The sequence below is a fragment of the Rhinoraja longicauda genome, chromosome 13 (assembly GCF_053455715.1).
Source record: "Rhinoraja longicauda isolate Sanriku21f chromosome 13, sRhiLon1.1, whole genome shotgun sequence".
Lineage (NCBI taxonomy): Eukaryota > Metazoa > Chordata > Chondrichthyes > Rajiformes > Arhynchobatidae > Rhinoraja > Rhinoraja longicauda.
Window position 1 is genome coordinate 14,795,658 of NC_135965.1, and position 20,359 is coordinate 14,816,016.

At 44.6% G+C, this 20,359-nt stretch overlaps 1 protein-coding gene across 1 annotated transcript in view; it reads right to left on the minus strand.

The window, feature by feature from the left end:
• LOC144599474 (sodium/hydrogen exchanger 9-like) overlaps nt 1–20,359 on the minus strand; it is a 411,061-nt gene that overhangs the window by 285,365 nt on the left and 105,337 nt on the right. The window contains exon 5 of the mRNA XM_078410426.1: nt 1,645–1,760. Within this exon, the coding sequence (XP_078266552.1) occupies nt 1,645–1,760 (116 nt within the window). The remainder of the gene's footprint in view (nt 1–1,644; nt 1,761–20,359) is intronic.

Sequence of the window (20,359 nt, forward strand, 5' to 3'; positions counted from 1 at the left end):
TCTTCAGTGACAGCCAATGTTTCAGGTCGGTACTCATCTTGAGACTCCTGCTGTTTGTGTTTTTGCTATACAATCGGAACCATGATGTCTTGTGAAAAAGGTCTGCTCATTCCGCATTAAACTGGATCTGACAACGGCATGGTATGGTAACAATATTCCTGGTCAATAGAAATTAACTTTACTCTTTAGAGTTTAATGAAATACTGAGGGTGTTTTCACTACGCCAGCACAAGTTCAATGGGATTACTGGCCTTTCACAGCTGTAGACACGAGCACAAATGTGCTGACCTCACTCCAGTGATACCTTCATTGTAACACTCTTGCCTTGTTGCAGGAGTCCATAGTGCTGGCATTCTTTGGGAGGCCCAGCACATGAAGAGCTGCTGGCAGATTCTTCTTCTTATCGTGTCCACACATGCTAGATATTGTGTTTCAGCCAAAACTGAACACAACTCTTAGCAATATCATTGTTCTCTGCGAGGTCCTCAGCTTTGCATTCATGCTCCAATAGAGGACATCTCAATAGGTGCTCCATAGTTTGTGGTTCAGTACCACATATGCAGGTGACGTCTTCAGTGTCTATATAACACCCCACTTCTTGAGAGTCACTTTACAACGAACAGTACCAGCTCTCTCAGTCTGTTGAGGCATTTCTATTCAGCCCAGCTTGATTCGGCCCCAGGAGGTTCTTCTTTGGCACTGATGGACATGGATGTCGTTGATGGGAGATTGGCTAGTCTCTCTTCCCATAATGCAACTCTAGTACCTTCAGCTTCACCATTTGGTTCAACTTCATTGAGGAAGCTTTTCCTGGACTTTAGCCGTCTCTTTGCGGGTTCATGGGCGAATAGGGGATGTGGTACATCTGTGGTCTGGCGATGGCATTCTCTACTGCTTGTTGCACTGCAACGAATCTCTGATGGGGCTATACCAGATAGTATGTATAAGCTGTCAGTTGATGTTGGTCTAAGACATCCAGTGATAAGGCAGCAGGTTGTATTGATGGCTGGATCATTCTTCTGAGCATGGACTGATCTTTCCCAGATTGGGCATGCATACTCTGCCGTTGAGCAGCAAAGGTCAAGGCAGTTGATCGTAGAGTATCAGGAATTGCGCCCCATGTTGGCAGATATGAGGAACTGAAGGCATAATGAGGACTTGTGTTTGTAAATTGTAAATTGGCCCAAGCGTGTAGCTAGTGTTAGTGTATGGGGTGATTGCTGGTTGGCGTGGACTCCGTGGGCCGAAGGGCCTGTTTCCACACTGCATATCTAACAGTCTAAAAAGTAAAAGATCCCACCTGCAGTCCTTCTTTGACATGGTGCCATGTTAGCCTTGTAAGACACTTCATAGTCACATTATTGGACAAAATCCACCTTGGGGACATATAAAAAGATATCAGAATAAGCAGTCAGAAGCTTTGTCCAAGCAGCCAGCTCTCTGCAAAGTACAGAGAAATAGGAAGTTGGGATGTCCAGATCAAAAACACGACGGATGAAGGATGGGGCCCTGTGATAGAACAGTGAGGACAGGGCTCCCGACTGCTGATGTTGAGTTAGTTAGCAATCACTCCAGGGCAGTGGTGTGGACATCTCAGGGAAAGCTGCCTCCCATGGTCCCACTGTCTTTCTTTTCGTTACTTGCCTGGGTCAGTGGCTGAAATCAGAGCTCCAAAGAATAGGCAGTCTGTGAAGTAGAAGTCCAGCTTGTCCAGCTGTCCAAGTTCGATCATCCCCAGGACAAAGCCGTACATAACGCCCCTGAAAAATACAATAAGGAAATGATGAGGTATTGAGTAGCTTCTGCTTTGACATCTGCAATGTCTTGACCCTGACCTCTCTACTGCTCATAACAATGATTTCAGACATTTAACTGCAGCAGCTGAGGTACCTCACCCCATCTACTACCTGATGTAGTGAGCTGCAGGGAGTTACCAGGAGATCTCGTGGAAGTTATGTCGAGTTCGCGGTCAGTTGGATGACAATAATCAGAGATGGCACAGACTTTACCTGTTAGTTTATTAGAGATCTCGTAGACAGGTTTCTAAAAGCACACACAGAGTTGCGGACTCCGGGGCCAGTGGAAACGTGTCTCACCAGCCCCTAGAATTAAGCCCCCTTTATTCCCCAAAACCGCAGAATTCACAGTTATTTACAAGTATCACAACCAATCAATATTGGAATTAAGTCAGTTTTCCCTTATAAGGTCCTAACATGCTATTGTTCAAGGTTTAGTCGGCGTCTGTTTACTGTTTGTGTTCTTTATACATTGTGTTTATCTCCTCTGAAGACGAGCTGGAACATTCTGCGGTTTGGGCTACTGATTACTACTAGCTTTAGCAAGTTCAGCATTTTTGTGATTATGTAGCCTCAAGCAGGTGTGAGAGAGAGAGAGAGAGCCTCGCGCATGTGCTTTAACCTAGCACACAATGCTGCAAAGCCCATGCGGAGTCCAGTGGCCGAAGCAAACAAAAAGGACAGATCTGGCTCTACGTTCCTCATCTCCACAGTTACTTCCTGGTTGGGTCCAGCACTTAGAAGGATGAGGAGGCCCATTGGCATTGGGTTAAACTGGCACCTCAGACAAGGCTTTGGAGGATCAGGCTACGTGGGCAAAGAGGACTGAGGGGCGTTGGGGTAGGGATCAGGAGCTGTACAGAAAAGAGATGGGGATTGGTACCTGTAGGTTGATGATCCTGGGACAATGGCGGTGCCCACGGCTGGAGCCTGCGTCGAACAGAGCCAGAGGAAGTGCCGCCGGGAACAAAGAGGGACCTGCGATGGGGACTGCAGTAAGGGGATGGGGAAGAACAAAGGAGGACCCGGCATGGGAGGACTGCCATGGGGGGTGGGGGGGGGGGAAAGAACAAAGGAGGACCCGGCATGGGGAGGACTGCCATGGGGGGTGGGAGGGAGCAAGAACAAAGGAGGACCCGGTGGGGGATACTTTGTAACTTTGTCGGTGCCCTTTATGTGGCGACTATTCGCACGCCTTGGCTATGCAAACAAAGAATTTCACTGTGACTTGTCATATGTGACAATAATGTTTTCAATTCAATTCAACTTCATTCTAAGGTAAGCAGATGAAGCCCCACCCAAGTTGGGTTTCCAGTGTCAGGCTGAACATGGTCATTGAGTCATGCAGCATCTCTGGAGAAAAAGAATAGGTGACCTATCGGGTCGGAACCCTTCTTTTTTTTGTCTATCTTTAGTATAAACCAGCAACTGTAGTTCCTTCCTGCACACATGGTCATTGACGTCTGATTTAAATTTTGTTAATCTAGATCAAGCAATATCATGGTTTGCACTGAGAGTTCCAATATCGGTGTGTTTCAGAACCATGTGGACAATTTTCCACTGCTGCCAGAGAATTTTGAAGGTACTGTCAGAATAGCATTGGCAAGTAGCTGTTGACAGAGGATGTGACTGTTTAGTTTAGAGATGCAGCATGGAACCAGACCTTTCAGCCCACCGTCCGCATCGACCAGCGATCTCGGCACACTAACACTATCCTACACACACAAGGGACAATTTACAATTTTACCAAGTCAATTAGCCTATAAACTTGTAGGTCTTTGGGGTGTGGAAGGAAACCGGAGCCAACTGGAAAAAAACCCACCCGTTCACGGGAGAACGTACAAACTCTGTTCAGACAGCACCCGTAGTCAGGATTGAAAAACGGGTCTCTGGCGCTGTAAGGCAGCAACTCTACCGCTGCGCCACCGTGCCGCCTAATGAGATGCCACCCAAGGGGGGCTCAGGATAATGTCGAGGATAATGCTGAGTTCCTATGGACCCAACGTCACATTCAGGCACAAGGAGATGATTTCAATGCACCCCTGCCCTCATGTCATGAATGGTGCCAAAGTTTTGGGAATTCAGATGGTGAGTTGCACACTCACGTGTTTGGTCCCGGCCACATTTCGGACGCAACCATGTTTGCCGTGACTCAATAAACCCGTGCTTTCATACACCATGGTCGTTCTTGCTCCGCGCATACGTAACTATACCCATCATCTTACCACTCTGAATCACAGTGCTGCTGTTGCTGGTTCAGTTAAGCTGCTTAAATCTATCATTTACCTTCCTTCAGTTGGACTCAGCACGTCGCTGGTTTACCGTGATAACATGCCAAACCTATTGCACTGCACAATCTCTCTTAAGTGCCTCTAAAGCACTCAAACGTTGATTAATTACTATTACCACAAAGGGTTAAGCAAACAGAGAGCCATAAGTTTTCCCACTGGATTACATCCAAACCCATCAGAACACTTCTTCACTGGTCAACAGAGTTTTAAACTACAAACGCGCTGAATACACTTCAATCAGAAAGCTATGCATCAGTGAATAGCAATTTTTGAAATTAATTATGGCTGCCTGGTTGACAGGAAAGTATCAAGCTTGAACCATGCCTTATGTTGAATAGACAGAAACGAATTCAATAAAATGTCATTAGAGAGCTTTAACTTCAGAAGCATTAGATCATCCACACAAATTTGGATAAACTGCATTTTTGTTAGCACAAAAGTAATCCAGTATCAAAAGGATTGGGGCTTCTTCTCAGCTCAGGAGAAATGGAACAGGTTTGGAAGAATGATATTGGGTGATCTTGTGGAGTACTGAATTGGCAGTGTATTGTTTCTGGACCAGAGGACTTTTGACACTGGGTTCAAATCCAATTCAGGCTTTGGGCCATTAATCTTGTGCTTTAGTGTTTCAGGTCAGCCTCAAAGATCAGTGCCCATTAGCATTAAACTTCTAGCATTTAATGAGGCTTGTGTGAGACATTATTGGACAGTGGAATTGTGGCTGATAACTCTTGGTGACTCATAATTAGACATAGAATAGTGCAGCACAAGAACAGACCATTCAGCCCACTATGTCCGTGCCGATCATGGTGTCAATTTAATCCCACCTGCCTTCACACGATCTGTATCGATCTATTCCCTGCCTGTTCATATGTCTGCCTAAATGTCTTATCTACAAACGTCTGTAACTGTTGTAAATCCAGTTGATCCATCTGTGAACTCTGCAGTCTCTCAATATTCAGATAGATGTGGGGGTTTTTTTCTGCCAAAGTGAAGGAATGTTTTGTCACAGTGATTGTGTGAGAACATTGGCAGTCAGTAAGTTTGGGAATTTGTTGTGGTGGGATGCAATGTGCTGGAAATGTGTTTACACAAATCCCCAAAACAACAGCCCTGTGCAGGTTAAAGTTGGATTACCCCCAAAGCAGAGCAGTTTGGTGCAAATTTCTGGATGCCTTAGTGATTGGTGGAAAATATTTTGTGGTGGGAGCTTGTTCCCTCTTATACTGTTTTTCTGACATAAAATCCATCAAATGCCAGCAGTAATGCAACATGCAAAATTCATCTGCAATGAAATTTCCCATCTCACTGGCTGTGGTTATTGGAGGGGGTGTCTCATGGTTCCCATCCATTATGGATACGTTCAACACTGACCCAGGTCTTCATGGCCAGTGCAGATCACACCGACCCCGTGGGAGCAGCCTCCCGCTACCCTCCATCATTGCAGAGTCCATGCATAAAATAGCAACATCATCCCAAAGCTATTGTGCCCTGCCCTGCCAAGAGCCATCCGCTAAGATCACATCTGCTGGACTATGTACTGAGAAGTGGAATAATTTGAAACAGTTCAATAACCAGATAAATGCAACATTTAAGAAACAACGAGACCAAATGGACTCGTTGGGCCCAATCCTCTCCTGCATTGGTGCAGCACCCTCTCCCCCACCCTCCCCTCCTCCCTTCCCTTCCCCTACCCCCCACTCCATCCCCTGCAACCCCCCTTATCCTCCTCCCCCCTTCCCTCCACCCCCCTACCCCCCCGCCCTTCCCCTCCCCTCCCCGCCCTCCCCTCACCTCCCTCCCTCCACCCCCTGCCCTCCCCCTCGCCTCCCCCTTCCCCTCACCCCCACTCCATCCCCCTCAACCCCCCCTTATCCTCCTCCTCCCCTCCCTCCTTCAGCCCCTCCAATCCCCTCCCTCCCTCCCTCCCAAGGAGATGGATTTAAACATTAAAATGTGAATAACATTTAAAAATATAACACCGATTTCAATGAAACTTCTTCCATTAGCACCAAAGGGGCAACGGTGAAAAAGGTGGGCCTAAAATTGTCACGCTATCGTGTACCGTTTTGGCTGTAGTTCAGGAACAAACAAACAAACAAACGAGAGTTTTCGTATACAGATTAGACAGGTACATGGATAGGACAGGCTTAGAGGGATATGGACCAAACGCAGGCAGGTGGGAACGAGTGTAGATGGGACATGTCGGTTGGTGTGGGCAAGTTGGGCTGAAGGGCCTGCTTCCACGCTGTATCACTCAATGGCTCTAATAGAGAACACCAGCCTGAAACCGCCAATGTCAGATTTAGCACAGGGTTACACAGGACCCCCCCCCCAAGTGACATTGTTCCTTGAGCTCTGTTCATTGTATGACTCTTACAAAGCAGCGCAAGGGTGACTGCAAAGAAAAGGAGGTGGGACAACTTTATGGCCCTCAGGTTTTCAGTAATAATAGTCACACCATAATACAAAATTCACAAAGGTAGGAGGAATCAGCAAGAATTTATTTCACCCAGACAGATGCTAAAAGGCAGACCAGCTACCTTGCAGCACCAACATACATTCTTTCCCTCACCCTAGGAAATAACTATCACTGAGTTTTCCTGAGGGTGCACTCGCTGCTAATGACTTGGCAGAGGAGCCTACATTTCTTTAACAATGTACTGAAATCTTATTTGCAAGACACATTGAGACATTTGTAGAACAAGTGTTACTCGAACAATCTAGAGTGAACTCACAATAAAAAGCACAACCAGGTGAGTTCAGGGAGCAGCTTTGCGCATGCAATGAGCGCGGTGATTCATCAGGCAATTCTACAAATCCACAGGTAATGCTCTCATCTACATTGGAGACAATCATCAGCCCATCAGGCACACAATTCCTCTCACATTGTCAGTGGAATCACTGAAACTGGACGTCAATGTCAATGTCACTTTTAACAAGTCCAGGCGCTTGAGAATAGTGGAGAGAGGAAGGCTAGTTCCAATTACCAATGTACATAGGTTTAGGGTGAGGAGGGAAAGATTTATGGAGAACCTGAGAGGTCACTTTTTTACGTAAAGGGTGGTGGGTGCATGGAACAAGATGGTTGAGGCAATGTTTTAAAAAACATTTAGATAAGTACATGGATAGGACAGGTTTAGAGAGATATGGGCCAAAAGCAGGCAGGTGGGACTAGTGTAGATGGGGCATGTTGGTCGACGTGGGCAAATTGGGCCTGTTTCCACGCTGTATGACATGGACATAACATAGGAAATTGATGAAGAATGACCACTCAATGTTGTCCATAAGGTGTTTGACAAGGCTTTGCATGGCAGACTGGTCCAGAACATAAAGCCACAAGGGATTAAGGTGAACTGGCTAATTGCATTCAAAATTATCTGAGTGATCGGAGGCAGGGGTATTGGGGAAGGATTTTTCTCTGATTATAAATCTGTGACTGGTGGTGCAATGCAGGGATCAGTGCTGAGATCTTTGCTGTTGTCAAAGGCTTCAGCAGGAAATAAGTTTGATGGATAATTGAGCAGAGCATAGACTTTAGAGATACTGTGTGGAAACAAATCCAACCTGGTAATTTACTACTCCCTTAGTCCACTCTCAATCATCACCAAGGACATGGAAGGGATAATCGATGGTGCTATCAAATGGCACTTCTTTAGCAGCAACCTGTACACTGCAGCTCAGTGTGTGTATCACCAAATGCACTCAGTTCATCAACTCATTACAGCCTTAGTCCAAGCATGGACAAAATCTAAATGAGAATAACTATCTTTGGCTAAAAAGCAGCATTTGATTCAATATGGCTTCCAGGAGCCCTGACTAAACCCGTGTCGATGGAAATCAGAGGGAAAGCCCTTCACTGGTTGGAAAGGAAGATGGTTCTGGTGGTTCGAGATAATCAAATCATCTGCAGGACATCTCTGCAGGAGTTACTCAGGGTAGTTTTCCTAGGCCCAACCATCTTCAACTGCTTCATCAGTGACCTTCCTTCAGTGGTAAGGTTGCATTTTCACTGATGATTGCACAATGTTCAGCACCATTTGTGACTCCTCAGATAGTGAAGCAGTCCACATCCAAATACAGTAGACCAGGACAATACCTAGGCCTGGGCTGACAGGTGGCAAATACTATTCATTCCTCACAGGTGCCAAGCAATGACAATATCCAACAAGAAAATATCCAGCTACCATCCTCTGACACGCCCTGGCTAAGCACTGCTGAATCCCCCAATATCAATATCCCAGGGTGCCACCATTGACCAGAAACTGGGGAGGTCACATACACAATGTGACAACAAGAGCAGATCAGAGGCTAGGAATCTTGCCACAAGTAAGTCACCTCCTAGCTCACCACAGTCTGTCCGCCATTTATAAGGCACAAGTCAGCAGTGTGATGGAATACTCTCCACCTGCCTGGCTGAGTGCAGCTTCAATGATACTCAGAGAGCTCAACACCATACAAAAAAACATAGCAGCCCGCTTGATAGGTATCCCATCCACAACCATTCACTCACTCCAGCTCCGATGCACAGCCAGTTGTACCATCTACAGGATTCACTGCAGACTCCTTAGGCATCACCTTGCAAGTTCACAAACTCCACCAGCTAGAAGGACAAAGGCAGCAAAAGAATGGGAGCACCACCATCAGGAGGTTGCCCTCGCTGCCAAACACCATCCTGACTTGAAAATATATTGTCATTTCTTCATTGTTGCTGGGTCACAATCCTGGAAATCCTCAAGGGCTGTGGACTCTTCCTACATATTGGGCTGTCTCCATCACCCACTATTTCCCAAGTGTCTATGCCTTACTTATAAAATATAAATTTGTCAGAAACGCCTTCCTTTTAAAATTCTTCTCACTCACTGACCTCCCTGCTATTATGCTCAACGCTATTTTTAACTTCCAAAATATCATTACTTTGTACCGGCCTCTTCATCATCCCTGAACTTAATTGCTCTGCCATTGACAGCAATGCTTTCAGCTGACAGGCTGCAGCCATGGAATTTCCTTTATAAACCTTGTTTATAAAATCTACCTCTTTGACCCAGGTTTTGGGCCATCAACTATAACATCACCCTACACACCCCAGCATCAACTTCTACTTGATAATGTCCTCTGTGCCATTTTGGGACACTTTGCCACGTTAAAGGAGTTATATAAATATATATTATGGCTACGTTTGACCCCCTTGTCTCTGCAGTTTGTGATTTGAATAGCATATCTAATGTATATGTTCTGAAAATATCTGTTTTTTAAACAAATTTCACAGATTCCACTTCATTACCTCAAACTTAAAGATCCCTGGCTTGACCTCCCATCAGTGCTCCGTTAGTTTACCTCTATGAGCTGTCTTCTGCCTTGATATCCCATGCCCTCCGGATACAGTAAGAATTTGATGCTCATCAAAGCTGCTAAGTGGGTCACGGTGTTCAATTTCAGAATGCAGAGAGGAATCCTGAGTTGTCTCACTTGAATATAAATGGGTCAATGTTGCTCAGGTGAGCAGTGCTGTGATTAGCACCTTAGTATCAGGTCAGGCAGGTAAGGTTAATAGAGTCAAATAGTCATACACCATGGACACTAACCCTTCAGCCCAACATGTCTATGCTAACCATCAAGCAACCATTTACATTAATCTAATCTCAGTATGTTCTTCCCATGTTCCCCTCAGCTACCCCCACAGGTGCTACAACTCACTTCAACAAGAGGGGCAATTTTAAAGAGGCCAAATATTGGACTAACCCATACGTCTTTGAAGTGTGGGATGAAACTCGAGCAGCTGGGGAAAGACACCCAGACTTGAGGAGAACAGGCTGGTCAGGATTAAACATGGCCATTGGAGCTGTCAGGCAGCAGCTCTACGAACTGCGTCATTGTGCAAGTAAAGGAAGATGAATTTTACAAAACTGGTTAATGCTGTCACTGCAGCTTGCCAGACTGCAGAGGTTGTGATGCAGCTCTGTGGTGTGAGATGGTACGTCTTACAGAATGAGGGGTAGGAGGGGACTTGATGTATATTTTTAACCATATTACCATTTATTTTCAATTTATGTACAGTTTTGTTTTTAATTCTCAATAGTGTCATGGAAGGACCTGTTTCCACACTGAATGGCCCTTTGTCCAACTTGCCCACACCGGCCAACATGTCCCATCTACATTAGTCCCACTTGCCTACATTTGGCCCATATCCCTTTAAACCTGTCCTATCCATGTACCTGTCTAAATGTTTCTTAAATGTTGCTCTATCACCTGCCTCAACTACCTCCTCCGGCAGCTCATTCCATACACCCACCACCCTTTGTGTAAAAAAGTTACCCCTCAGGTTCCTTTTAAATCTTACCCCCCCTCACCATAAACCTATGTCCTCTGGTTCTCGACCCAAAATGTCACCCATTCCTTCTCTCCTGAGATGCTGCCTGACCCGCTGAGTTACTCCAGCATTTTGTGAAACAGGTAACCGAGAGAATCATCTCCTAATGTTGGTCTAATCGAGAAAAACCTGCAAAACCGCAAAGTCAAATCACACACACAACACACCCTTTACCGCGTTATTTCCATAAAAATATATAACAAAGGTTGGAAAATGTCCAAAGATCGACGCAAAGTGCTGGAGTAACTCAGCGGGACGGGCAGCATCTCTGGGGAGAAGGAATGGGGGACGTTTTGGGTCGAGATCCTTTGTATGAAGAAAGGTCTCAACCCGAAACGTCACCCGTTCCTTCTCTCCAGAGATGCTGCCTGACCCGCTGAGTTACTCCAGTATTTTGTGTCTACCTTCGGTTTAATCTGGCACCTGCAGTTCCTTCCTACACATTTGGAAAATGTCCAGTTTTCAATGAGATTCTCGATTCCCCTACTCCTGGGCAAGAGGAACCGATCTCCGATGTGAACGAAGATAGAAATAATTTAGGATCATAATCCCAATGTGATCTCCTTTAGATCAGCGAGACCAAGCGTAGACTAGATGACTGTTTCCCCAAACACTTGTGCTCAGTCCACCAAGGCCTGCTGGATCTCCCCATTGCTAACCATTTTAACTCCCCTTCTCATTCCCATACTGACCTTTCTGTCCTGGGCATCCTCCAGTGCCAAAGTGAAGCCGCATGCAAACTGAAGGAACAGCATCGCTTACATCCCAACAGGATATGAACACTGAATTCTCCAATTTTAGATAAATAACCCATAAATACCCTCTTTTCTTTATTTCTCCCCTCTCTTCCCCATGTCCCACCTCAATGTGCACCCATTTCTCCCACTCTCCAGCCCTAATTTCTCATTTCCCCTGTCCTCTTCCACCTATATCCCTTCCTCTGGCCACACAATTGAACAATTTACACCTCATTATCTCACAGCCCTCTGTCTCCTTTTCGTCTCTGGCCTTTGTCCACCCATCTATCAATCAATCAATCCACTACAATCAGTTTCAAGACAAAACATCCCCTATCCATGTTCTCCAGTGATACTGCCTGACTGGCTGAGTTATTCCAGCACTTTGTGTTTTTTGCTATACCTAACAACCTTTGTATGCAAGTTATTGCTGAACCTGGCCACGATTATAAGAATTTGTCACTTAATATTAAGGGATGCGAGTTTTTTTTTAACAATAGGCGCAGGAGGAGGCTATTCGGCCCTTCGAGCCAGCACCGCCATTCAATGTGATCATGGCTGATCATTCACAATCAGTACCCCGTTCCTGCCTTCTCCCCATACCCCTGACTTCACTATCCTTAAGAGCTCTATCTAGCTCCCTCTTGAAAGCATCCAGAGAATTGGCCTCCACTGCCTTCTGAGGCAGAGAATTCCACAGATTTACAAGTCTCTGACTGAAATTTTTTTTGCTCACTCGTGACCTCCTGAACTCTACAAAGCTCTCTCGCCCATTGATGGGAGCTTCATTTCAGATTCCCGCCACAAAATGCCTCATTCCTCTCTTTCCCACACCCCCACCTCTCCGCCCCACCTCCCAACATCAGGCACTTCCACGCAACCGGGCGCTGTGCCCATTCCTGTCGGACTCCTGATCACATGCACATTTTCCTCTTGCAGGAGCCAACCATCACTGGCAAGGCCCTGGCATCGTCCATCATGTCCAACGTTCTCCCCCGCTGTCACCTCAATGGAACCAAACTCCCCCTTGACCTCTGCACCCTCTCAGTCTCCGAGACCATTGGAATCCAACCACAAAGCCTCACTAGGGCCTTTCACACCTCACCCATACAGTGATCCAGACCTGCAGTAGAGCCCTGGCTTCTGATCTCCTCCTGTGGCACATCAGCACTCATTCCATCCCTCTCCACTGAACAATCTCACTGCTCCTGCCGGTGTGGGCATTGCTGACTCTTTCTCACTGCCCAGTGATCACCAACCCCAACACTCATCCACCGCCCAACTGCATCTCTCTCCTGAAATCTCTTTCCATAATAACTCCACTGCCTCCCTCTTCCCTTCAATTCTGATCACCTGCTTTAGAGTCCCCACTTGCAATGACACCTATCCATTCACTCCATAGATGCTGCCTGACCCGCTGTGTTACTCCAGCACTTCAAGAGTTTAGAGTTTAGAAATTCAGCATGGAAACAGGCCCTATGTCACACCGACTCCAGGCCGACCATCAATCACCCATTCACACTAGTTCTCTGTTATAGACAATAGACAATAGACAATAGGTGCATGAGGAGGCCATTCGGCCCTTCGAGCCAGCACCGCCATTCAATGTGATCATGGCTGATCATTCTCAATCAGTACCCTGTTCCTGCCTTCTCCCCATACCCCCTGACTCCGCTATCCTTAAGAGCTCTATCCAGCTCTCTCTTGAATGCATTCAGAGAATTGGCCTCCACTGCCTTCTGAGGCAGAGAATTCCACAGATTCACAACTCTCTGACTGAAAAAGTTTTTCCTCATCTCAGTTTTAAATGGCCTGCCCCTTATTCTTAAACTGTGGCCCCTTGTTCTGGACTCCCCCAACATTGGGAACATGTTTCCTGCCTCTAACGTGTCCAACCCCTTGGGTTATCCCACTTTCTCATCCTCTCCTACACACGAGGGAGAATTTACATCAGACAATTAACCCACAAACTCATGTCTTTGGGACATGGGAGGAAACCACAGCATCTGGAGGAAAACCATGCGGGCACAGGAGGAACGTGCAAACTCCACACAGTCAGCAGCCTCTGTCAGTCAGTCAGCATCTGGAGAAGGGTTTCCGATCCGAAGCGACGCCCGTTCCTTCTCGCCAGCGACACTGCCTGTCCCGCTGAGTTACTCCAGCATTTTGTGTCCATCTCATGTTTACATATCTGTTGTGCTGCTGCAAATAAGATTTAATTGTTCCGTTCTGGGACATATGACAATAAAACACCTGATTCTTGTCTTTCTTGGAAGGAATGCTGGAAATCAAAATTTAAATGACTTGACTAAATATACTGCTTTAAAATTTTAGGCTCCTCATATTGGTTCAGGAAACAGAACAAATCATTTTTGTGACGAAAACTGGAAAGTTATTAATGAATGGCATCAAACCCAAGCACTTCCTCTCCTGAAGGGGCTGGTGCCACAGTGCTGCCTGCAGTCCAGCAGCACCACCTGGTGGACAAAGCTCAAATCTCCGGTTCTCACACAACAGGTCATGGAATTAAGCGGAAAAGGACACAATATACTGGAGTAACTCAGCAGGTCAGGTAGTATCTCTGAAAAACATGGATAGGTGATGTTTAGGGTTGAGACCCTTTTTCACACTGTTTGTAGTGGGGAGAAGTAAGCTGGAAAAGGGGGGAAGGGAGGACAAAGTGCGGCAGGTCGACACAGGCGAGGGTTTTTTTTTTGACAGGCAGATGATTGGAACAAAGGCCAGAGATAAGAACTGTAGGTATGAGACTGCTTTGAAGAGTTGTGGATTGTGAAGACAATGGGAGGAAATTTGTTGTGGGGGCGGGAGGGGATGGAGTAGAGAAAAGAGGAGATGGGTGGTTTAGCCAGACGTTATTGGAAAATTCAATGTTCATACTGTTGGGGTGTAAGCTACCTCAGTGAAATATATGATGCTGTTCTTCCAGTTTGCGTGTGGCCTCACTCTGGAAATGGAGGAGGCCCAAGAAAGAAAGGTCAGTGTGGGGATGGGAAGAGGAGTTAAAATAGTTTGCAACTGGGAGATCCAGTGGGCCTTGGTGGGCCGAGTGCAAATGTTCAGCAAAATGGCGGCTGAGTCTATGCTTGGTCTTGCCGATGTATTAGGAGGCCACATCAGGAACACTGGATGCAGTAGATGAGGTTAGAGGAGGTGCACCAGTTTCCTCCCATATCCCAAAGACATACAAGTTTGCAGGTTAATTGGCCTTTGTAAATTGCCCCTAATGTGCACGGAGTGGATGAGAAACTGGAATTACATAGAATAGTGTGAATGGGTGATCGGTGGTCGGCATGGATTCAGTGGGCCGAAGGGCCTATTTCCATGCTGTATTGAAGTGTTTAAGTAACACAGCAGGTCAGGTAGCATCTGTAGAGTGAATGGATAGGTGACATTTCAGGTCAGGACTCTTGTTCACACCTGCAGTTCCTTGTCTTCAATACGTTTTGGACATGTGACCCACACATGATGAATGCAAATGTCTAAGATCTGTTGGGTATCTGAGTCATCTGTCTCCATCCTCCCTTCGCTGGTCCCCATGTGAAGTCCAACAGTGAAGCTAATTCTTTATTTATTAATTTTATTTAAATTTTAACAAAACAAATACATGTATGAACTCATAGTACGCGATGGTACCTACATTATAAATTCGATTATACATTTTAAATTCGATTATACTTGTATTGTTCTGTATTATCTCCCCACCCACAACCCCCCTCCCCCCCACCCCCCAGTTAGAAAAAAGAGGAAAAAGGAGAAAAAGAAAGATAAAAAAAATTAAATAAAAAAAAGGAAAGAAAGAAAGAAAGAAGAAAGAAGGAAACCTGGAGACAAGAAGGAAACACTTCCGGCTAATTTCTTATTAAATTCTTTTTAGGGGTATCAAAACAATCCTGAAATTAAATATTTCCAATTCTTAATCCTAGTTTTAAAGTGAATGGGTTCCAAAGTTTCAAAAAGAAATCATATTTATTTCTCAGATTATAAGTAGCTTTTTCTAATGGGATACAACTACTCATTTCTGCATACCATCTTGCAATTCTTATTTCATTGTGATCTTTCCAAGTGACCGCCGCACATTTTTTTGCTATTGCTATTGCTATTTTGAGAAATCTTTCCTGATATTTATCTAAAATTAATCTTGGAAATATTCCTTTAGTATCTCCCAATAAAAACAACCTTGAATCCAATGGTATGGTCTTATTCATCAATTGTTCCAAAAAGTTTTTTAGGTCTTTCCAAAAAGGAGTTACCTTCGGACATGCCCATGTGGAGTGTAAAAAAGTACCCACATCCTGGTTGCATCTAAAACAAATTTCAGGTAAATTTGGATTTAAATTGTTTAATTTTTTCGGAGTTAAATATAGTTGATGTAAAAAATTGTATTGTGCTAAACTATATCTCACATTAATAGTATTTTTCATACTTTCTAAACATAATCTTTCCCAACTTGGTTCATCAATGCTAATATTCAGATCTGTTTCCCATCTTTGTCTTGATTTTTGAATTCCTGTCTTTGGACTAGATTTTTGTAACAATTTATACATTGAAGATATAATTTTTTTAGTTCCCTTGCCCTGAATCAGGGATTCAATTCCTTTAATTTGAAATAAAAACATTGAATTACCTAACTTTTCCCTTAAAAAAGATTGTAATTGATAATAGAAAAAAATACTATTCCCTGGAATTTGATATTTGTTTCTCAATTGAGAAAATGTCAAAAAATTATTTCCTTCGTAGCAATCTCCTATATGTTTAATGCCCTTCTGTTCCCAGACTTGTAATATTTGATTATTCCAAGCAAACGGCAGTAATCTATTTTTTACTAATGGAGTTTTAGCTGTTAGAAAAAATCTTTTATCATTAGCTTTAACTGTTTTCAACAATATATTAATTAAATGTTTTAGCAAAGGTGACTCTTGATCCTTAACTAATAGCTTCGCTTCCCATTTATAGATAAATTCTTCTGGGCATAGTTCTTTTATTTTATCCATTTCAATTTTAACCCATGCTGTTTTTCCACCCTCTTGATAAAAGGATGAAATAAAACTTATTTGTGCTGCCAGATAGTAATTTTTAAAATTTGGTAATTGCAGTCCACCTAATTCAAATGTCCATGTTAATTTTTCCATAGACACTCTTGGCATTTTACCTTTCCAAATAAAATTTCTCACAATTTTGTTCAGTTCTTGAAAAAAATTATTTGGTAAAGGTATAGGCAGTGTTTGGAATAAATACTGTAACCTCGGAAAAATATTCATCTTAATACAGTTCACTCTCCCTAGCAATGTAATTGGAAGATTCATCCATTTCTTCAAGTCCTCCTCAATTTTTTTAATTAGTGGTTTATAATTTAGTTTATACAGATTATTTAACTTATTAGCTAATTCTTGACTTTTTACAAATATTTTCTTATGGCTTAGAAGGAAGCCATTTTCCCATTGTGTCCATGCCCAGATTTCAAAACTATCCCACCACTTCCATTCCTGACAACCTATCCTCTCATCAAATTCTGCCACCAACCTAGAAGAGGTGAAGTTTACGGCAGCCAATTAACCTGCCACCCACCGTGCCCTTGGGAAACTGGAGCACCCAGGGGGAAAAAATATGGAGAAGGAGTACATGAAACTTCTTGAAGGTCATGATCAAACCCAGATCACTGGATTAACTCTCCTTGCCCTGCTATTGTGTCATCCTGCCCAGTGTGTTGATGAGCATGTGAGTGACAGTATTGCAGAACTACTGGGATAGTAAGGAGAGGGTGAATGGGACAAATGGGAATGCTGTACTGAGAGCTGTCATTGACTCAATGGGCTAACTAGCTTCCTGGATCCTAATAACCAAAGGACGGCTGGCTTCCTTTTTTGCACGGCTGGCTTCTGTTCTTCTCCAGGGCAGTTGGTTTGCTCTCTTAATCTCTGATCAATGTTCAGTGGTTTGTATTTCTTGCTCCTAGCTCATCCTTCCCTGCTACCCCTCTTATAGAGTCATACAGGACAGAAGAAGGCCCTTCGGCCCAACTTGTCCATGCCGACCAATATGCCCTAATCCTATTTGCCCTATTTTGCCCCATATTTCAGTCCTCTGTTTCATTTCTTACTTCTTTGTGGCAGCGAGCGATTTCTTGTTTCTCTGTCCAAAATGAACTGCATCATTTGATTCCCTCACGATTCACTAGTTGGTGCACATCTCCTCCTTATTATCCAGACCCTCTGACACTGGGTCAGAGCCGAACGTGATCAACAAAAGAATCAGGTGAAGTCAGTAGTGGCTTCCTTTTCGGACATAATGAGCAAAGGAGTGAGCCTGTTAAGATTACATGACACTGCCAGTGAACCTGATTTAATTATTTTCCCAACTACTATATCTCAGTCAGTGACTGGGGTCTGGGCGTCACTGGCAGGACCAGGGATTAAAGGCTACAGCTTGAGAGAGTGATTGCGGCAAACCTCAAACACCGCAGTCCATGTGGTGAAGGTGATCCCGCTGTGCTGCTGGTGGGAATTCCAGTCGTAGTTCCCTCCATGATGAGGGAAGTGCGATGCAGCAATTTTCAATACCCGTGGGACATGAATATGTCACCTTCGTATCACAATTCATTACAACTTTGAGAATGTGGACTCAAGGAACTGCAGATGCCGGTTTACAAGAAAGGACACAAAGTGCTGGAATAACCCAGCGGGGTCAGCCAGCATCACAGGAGAACTCAGAGAGATGACATTTCGGGTTGGGACCCTTCTTCAGATTCAAGGATCCTGATCTGAAACGTCACGTATCCATGTTCTCCAGAGATGCTGCCCGACCCGCTCTGTTACTCCAGCACTTTGTGTCAACTTTGAGGCAGAAATCAGAATCAGCTTCAGCAGGAGAACCCTATCAGCCCGGCCACTGCAAATTACCGCTCGTGTGTAGGATCTGAGGAAGTTGGCAGGATTGTGGCAAGAATGTGGGGAATGTACGGTCTGCAATTTACTCCTAGTGTACAGAGAGTGGATGCAAAACTGGAATAACATAGGATTAGTGAGAAGGGGTGATCGATGGTCGGTGTGGACTCAGTGGACTGAAGGGCCTGTTTCCATGCTGTATCCATCAATCAATAAATCATAAAAATTATTATTATGCAGGATTGGTGCTTGGTAGTAGGTGCATTGAACAGCCCAATTCTATACTCTGTGACTTTGACTCGAAATCCTTTATTTAGCTTTGATATTACCGCACTCTGCTATCTTGGGCTCTGAACAACAATGAACAACAATGAAAGTTAGTCAAATCAGCAGATAACACCTAACAGAAAGATGTCATTTTCCATTGGGAGGTAGAAACATCAACCACTACACATGCAAAGTTAAAATTAGAGCTGCTGCCTCACAGTGCCAGAGACCTGGTTCGATCCTGACCTCAGGCACTGTCTGTGCGGAGTTTGCATGTTCTCCCTGTGGGTTTTCCCTGCCTGACCGGCTGAGTCTTCTAACGGTTTATATTTTGTTGTAAATGGGCATTTGGCATGAGCTGCCCGAGGAGGGAGTTATGAGGGATAAGGGCCAAACGTGGGCAAATGGGACAAGCTTAGTTGAGGCATCTTGGTTGGCAATGGACGAGTTTGGCCAAAGGGCCTGTCTCAGTGCTGTATGACTATGAATTCAGAAAACCTTCCTCCCATGTTCCCAGGACGTGTGGGTTTGTAGGTTAATTTGCTTCCGTAAATTGAACCTCGAGTGCACAGAGTGGATGAGAAAGTGGTAGAGTTGCTGCCTTACAACGCCAGAACCGGGTTCAATCCTGACAACGGGTGCTGTCTGTACGGAGTTTGTATGTTCTCTCCGTGACCGCATAGGTTTTCCCTGGGTGCTCCGGTTTCCTCCCATATTCTAAAAGCATACTGGTTTGTAGGATAATTGGCTTCGGTAAAAACTAAATTGTCCCTTGTGTACAGTTTAGTGCCGGTGTATGGGGTGATCGCTGGTCGGCGTGGACTCAGTGGGCCGAAGGGCCTGGATCCATGATGTATCTCTAAACTAAACTGAACTAAACACAGAACTAGTGTGGACATGTGATAGATGGTTGACGTAGACTCAGTGGGCTGAAAGGCCCGTTTCCATGATGTATCGTTAAAATCTAAAAAAAACCACAAACCACCAGCCAACGTGAAGTATAATGTGTAGATTGTATCAGAACTTTGGAAGGTACTTAAAGGCAGATACTTGCTGGCAGACGGGAACCTACTCAGCATCTATCAGTGTATATACTTCTCATCCCACACTGAATGAGAAATATTACTTCTGAAGAGTCATAGACTGATACTGTGTGGAAACAGACCCTTCAGCCTAACTTACTCAAACCGGCCAACATGCCCCAGCTACACTAGTCCCAGCTGCCTCCAAACCTGTCCTACCCATGTATCTGTCTAACAGTTTCTTAAACGTTGGGATAGTCCCAGCCTCAACTACCTCCTCTGGCAGCTTGTTCCATACACCCACCACCCTTTATGTGAAAAAGTTTCCCATCAAATTCCTATGAAATCTTTTCCCCTTCACCTTAAACCTATGTCCTCTGGTCCTCGATTCACCTAATCTGGGCAAGAAACTGTGCATCTAGCATAGTTAGCTATTATTTAACTATCAAATTTTATTGATTTTTCTAAGTACAAATGGCAGTGTAGGAACAGTGTAGGAAGGAATAGCAGATGCTGGTTTAAACCAAAGATAGACACAAAAAGCTGGAGTAACTCCACGGGACAGGCAGCATCCCTGGAGAGAAGGAATGGGTGATGTTTCTGGTCGAGTCAGGTCTGAAAAAGGGTCTCGACCTGAAACGTCACCCATTCCTTCTCTCCGGAGATGCTGCCTGTCCCGCTGAGTTACTCCAGCTTTTTGTGACACTCTGAACAGTAACCTGATCAAATCCTCTGTAAAGTGTGGCTTCCCCACAGAAAATACTTTAGTTTCTCACCAGGTGAGGCAATATCTATGCAAAGAGAAATAGAAGCCAATGCTTCAAATTAACCTTTCATTAGAAAGATCACTGGGCTGAAAAATTACTCTTTCCACTGATGCTGAGTTCCTCCAGCATTTTCTATTTTCATTTTATTTTCACCATCTGTCGATTCCTGCTTTGAGATGTTCTGAAGTGGAAACTTCCTTGGATTGT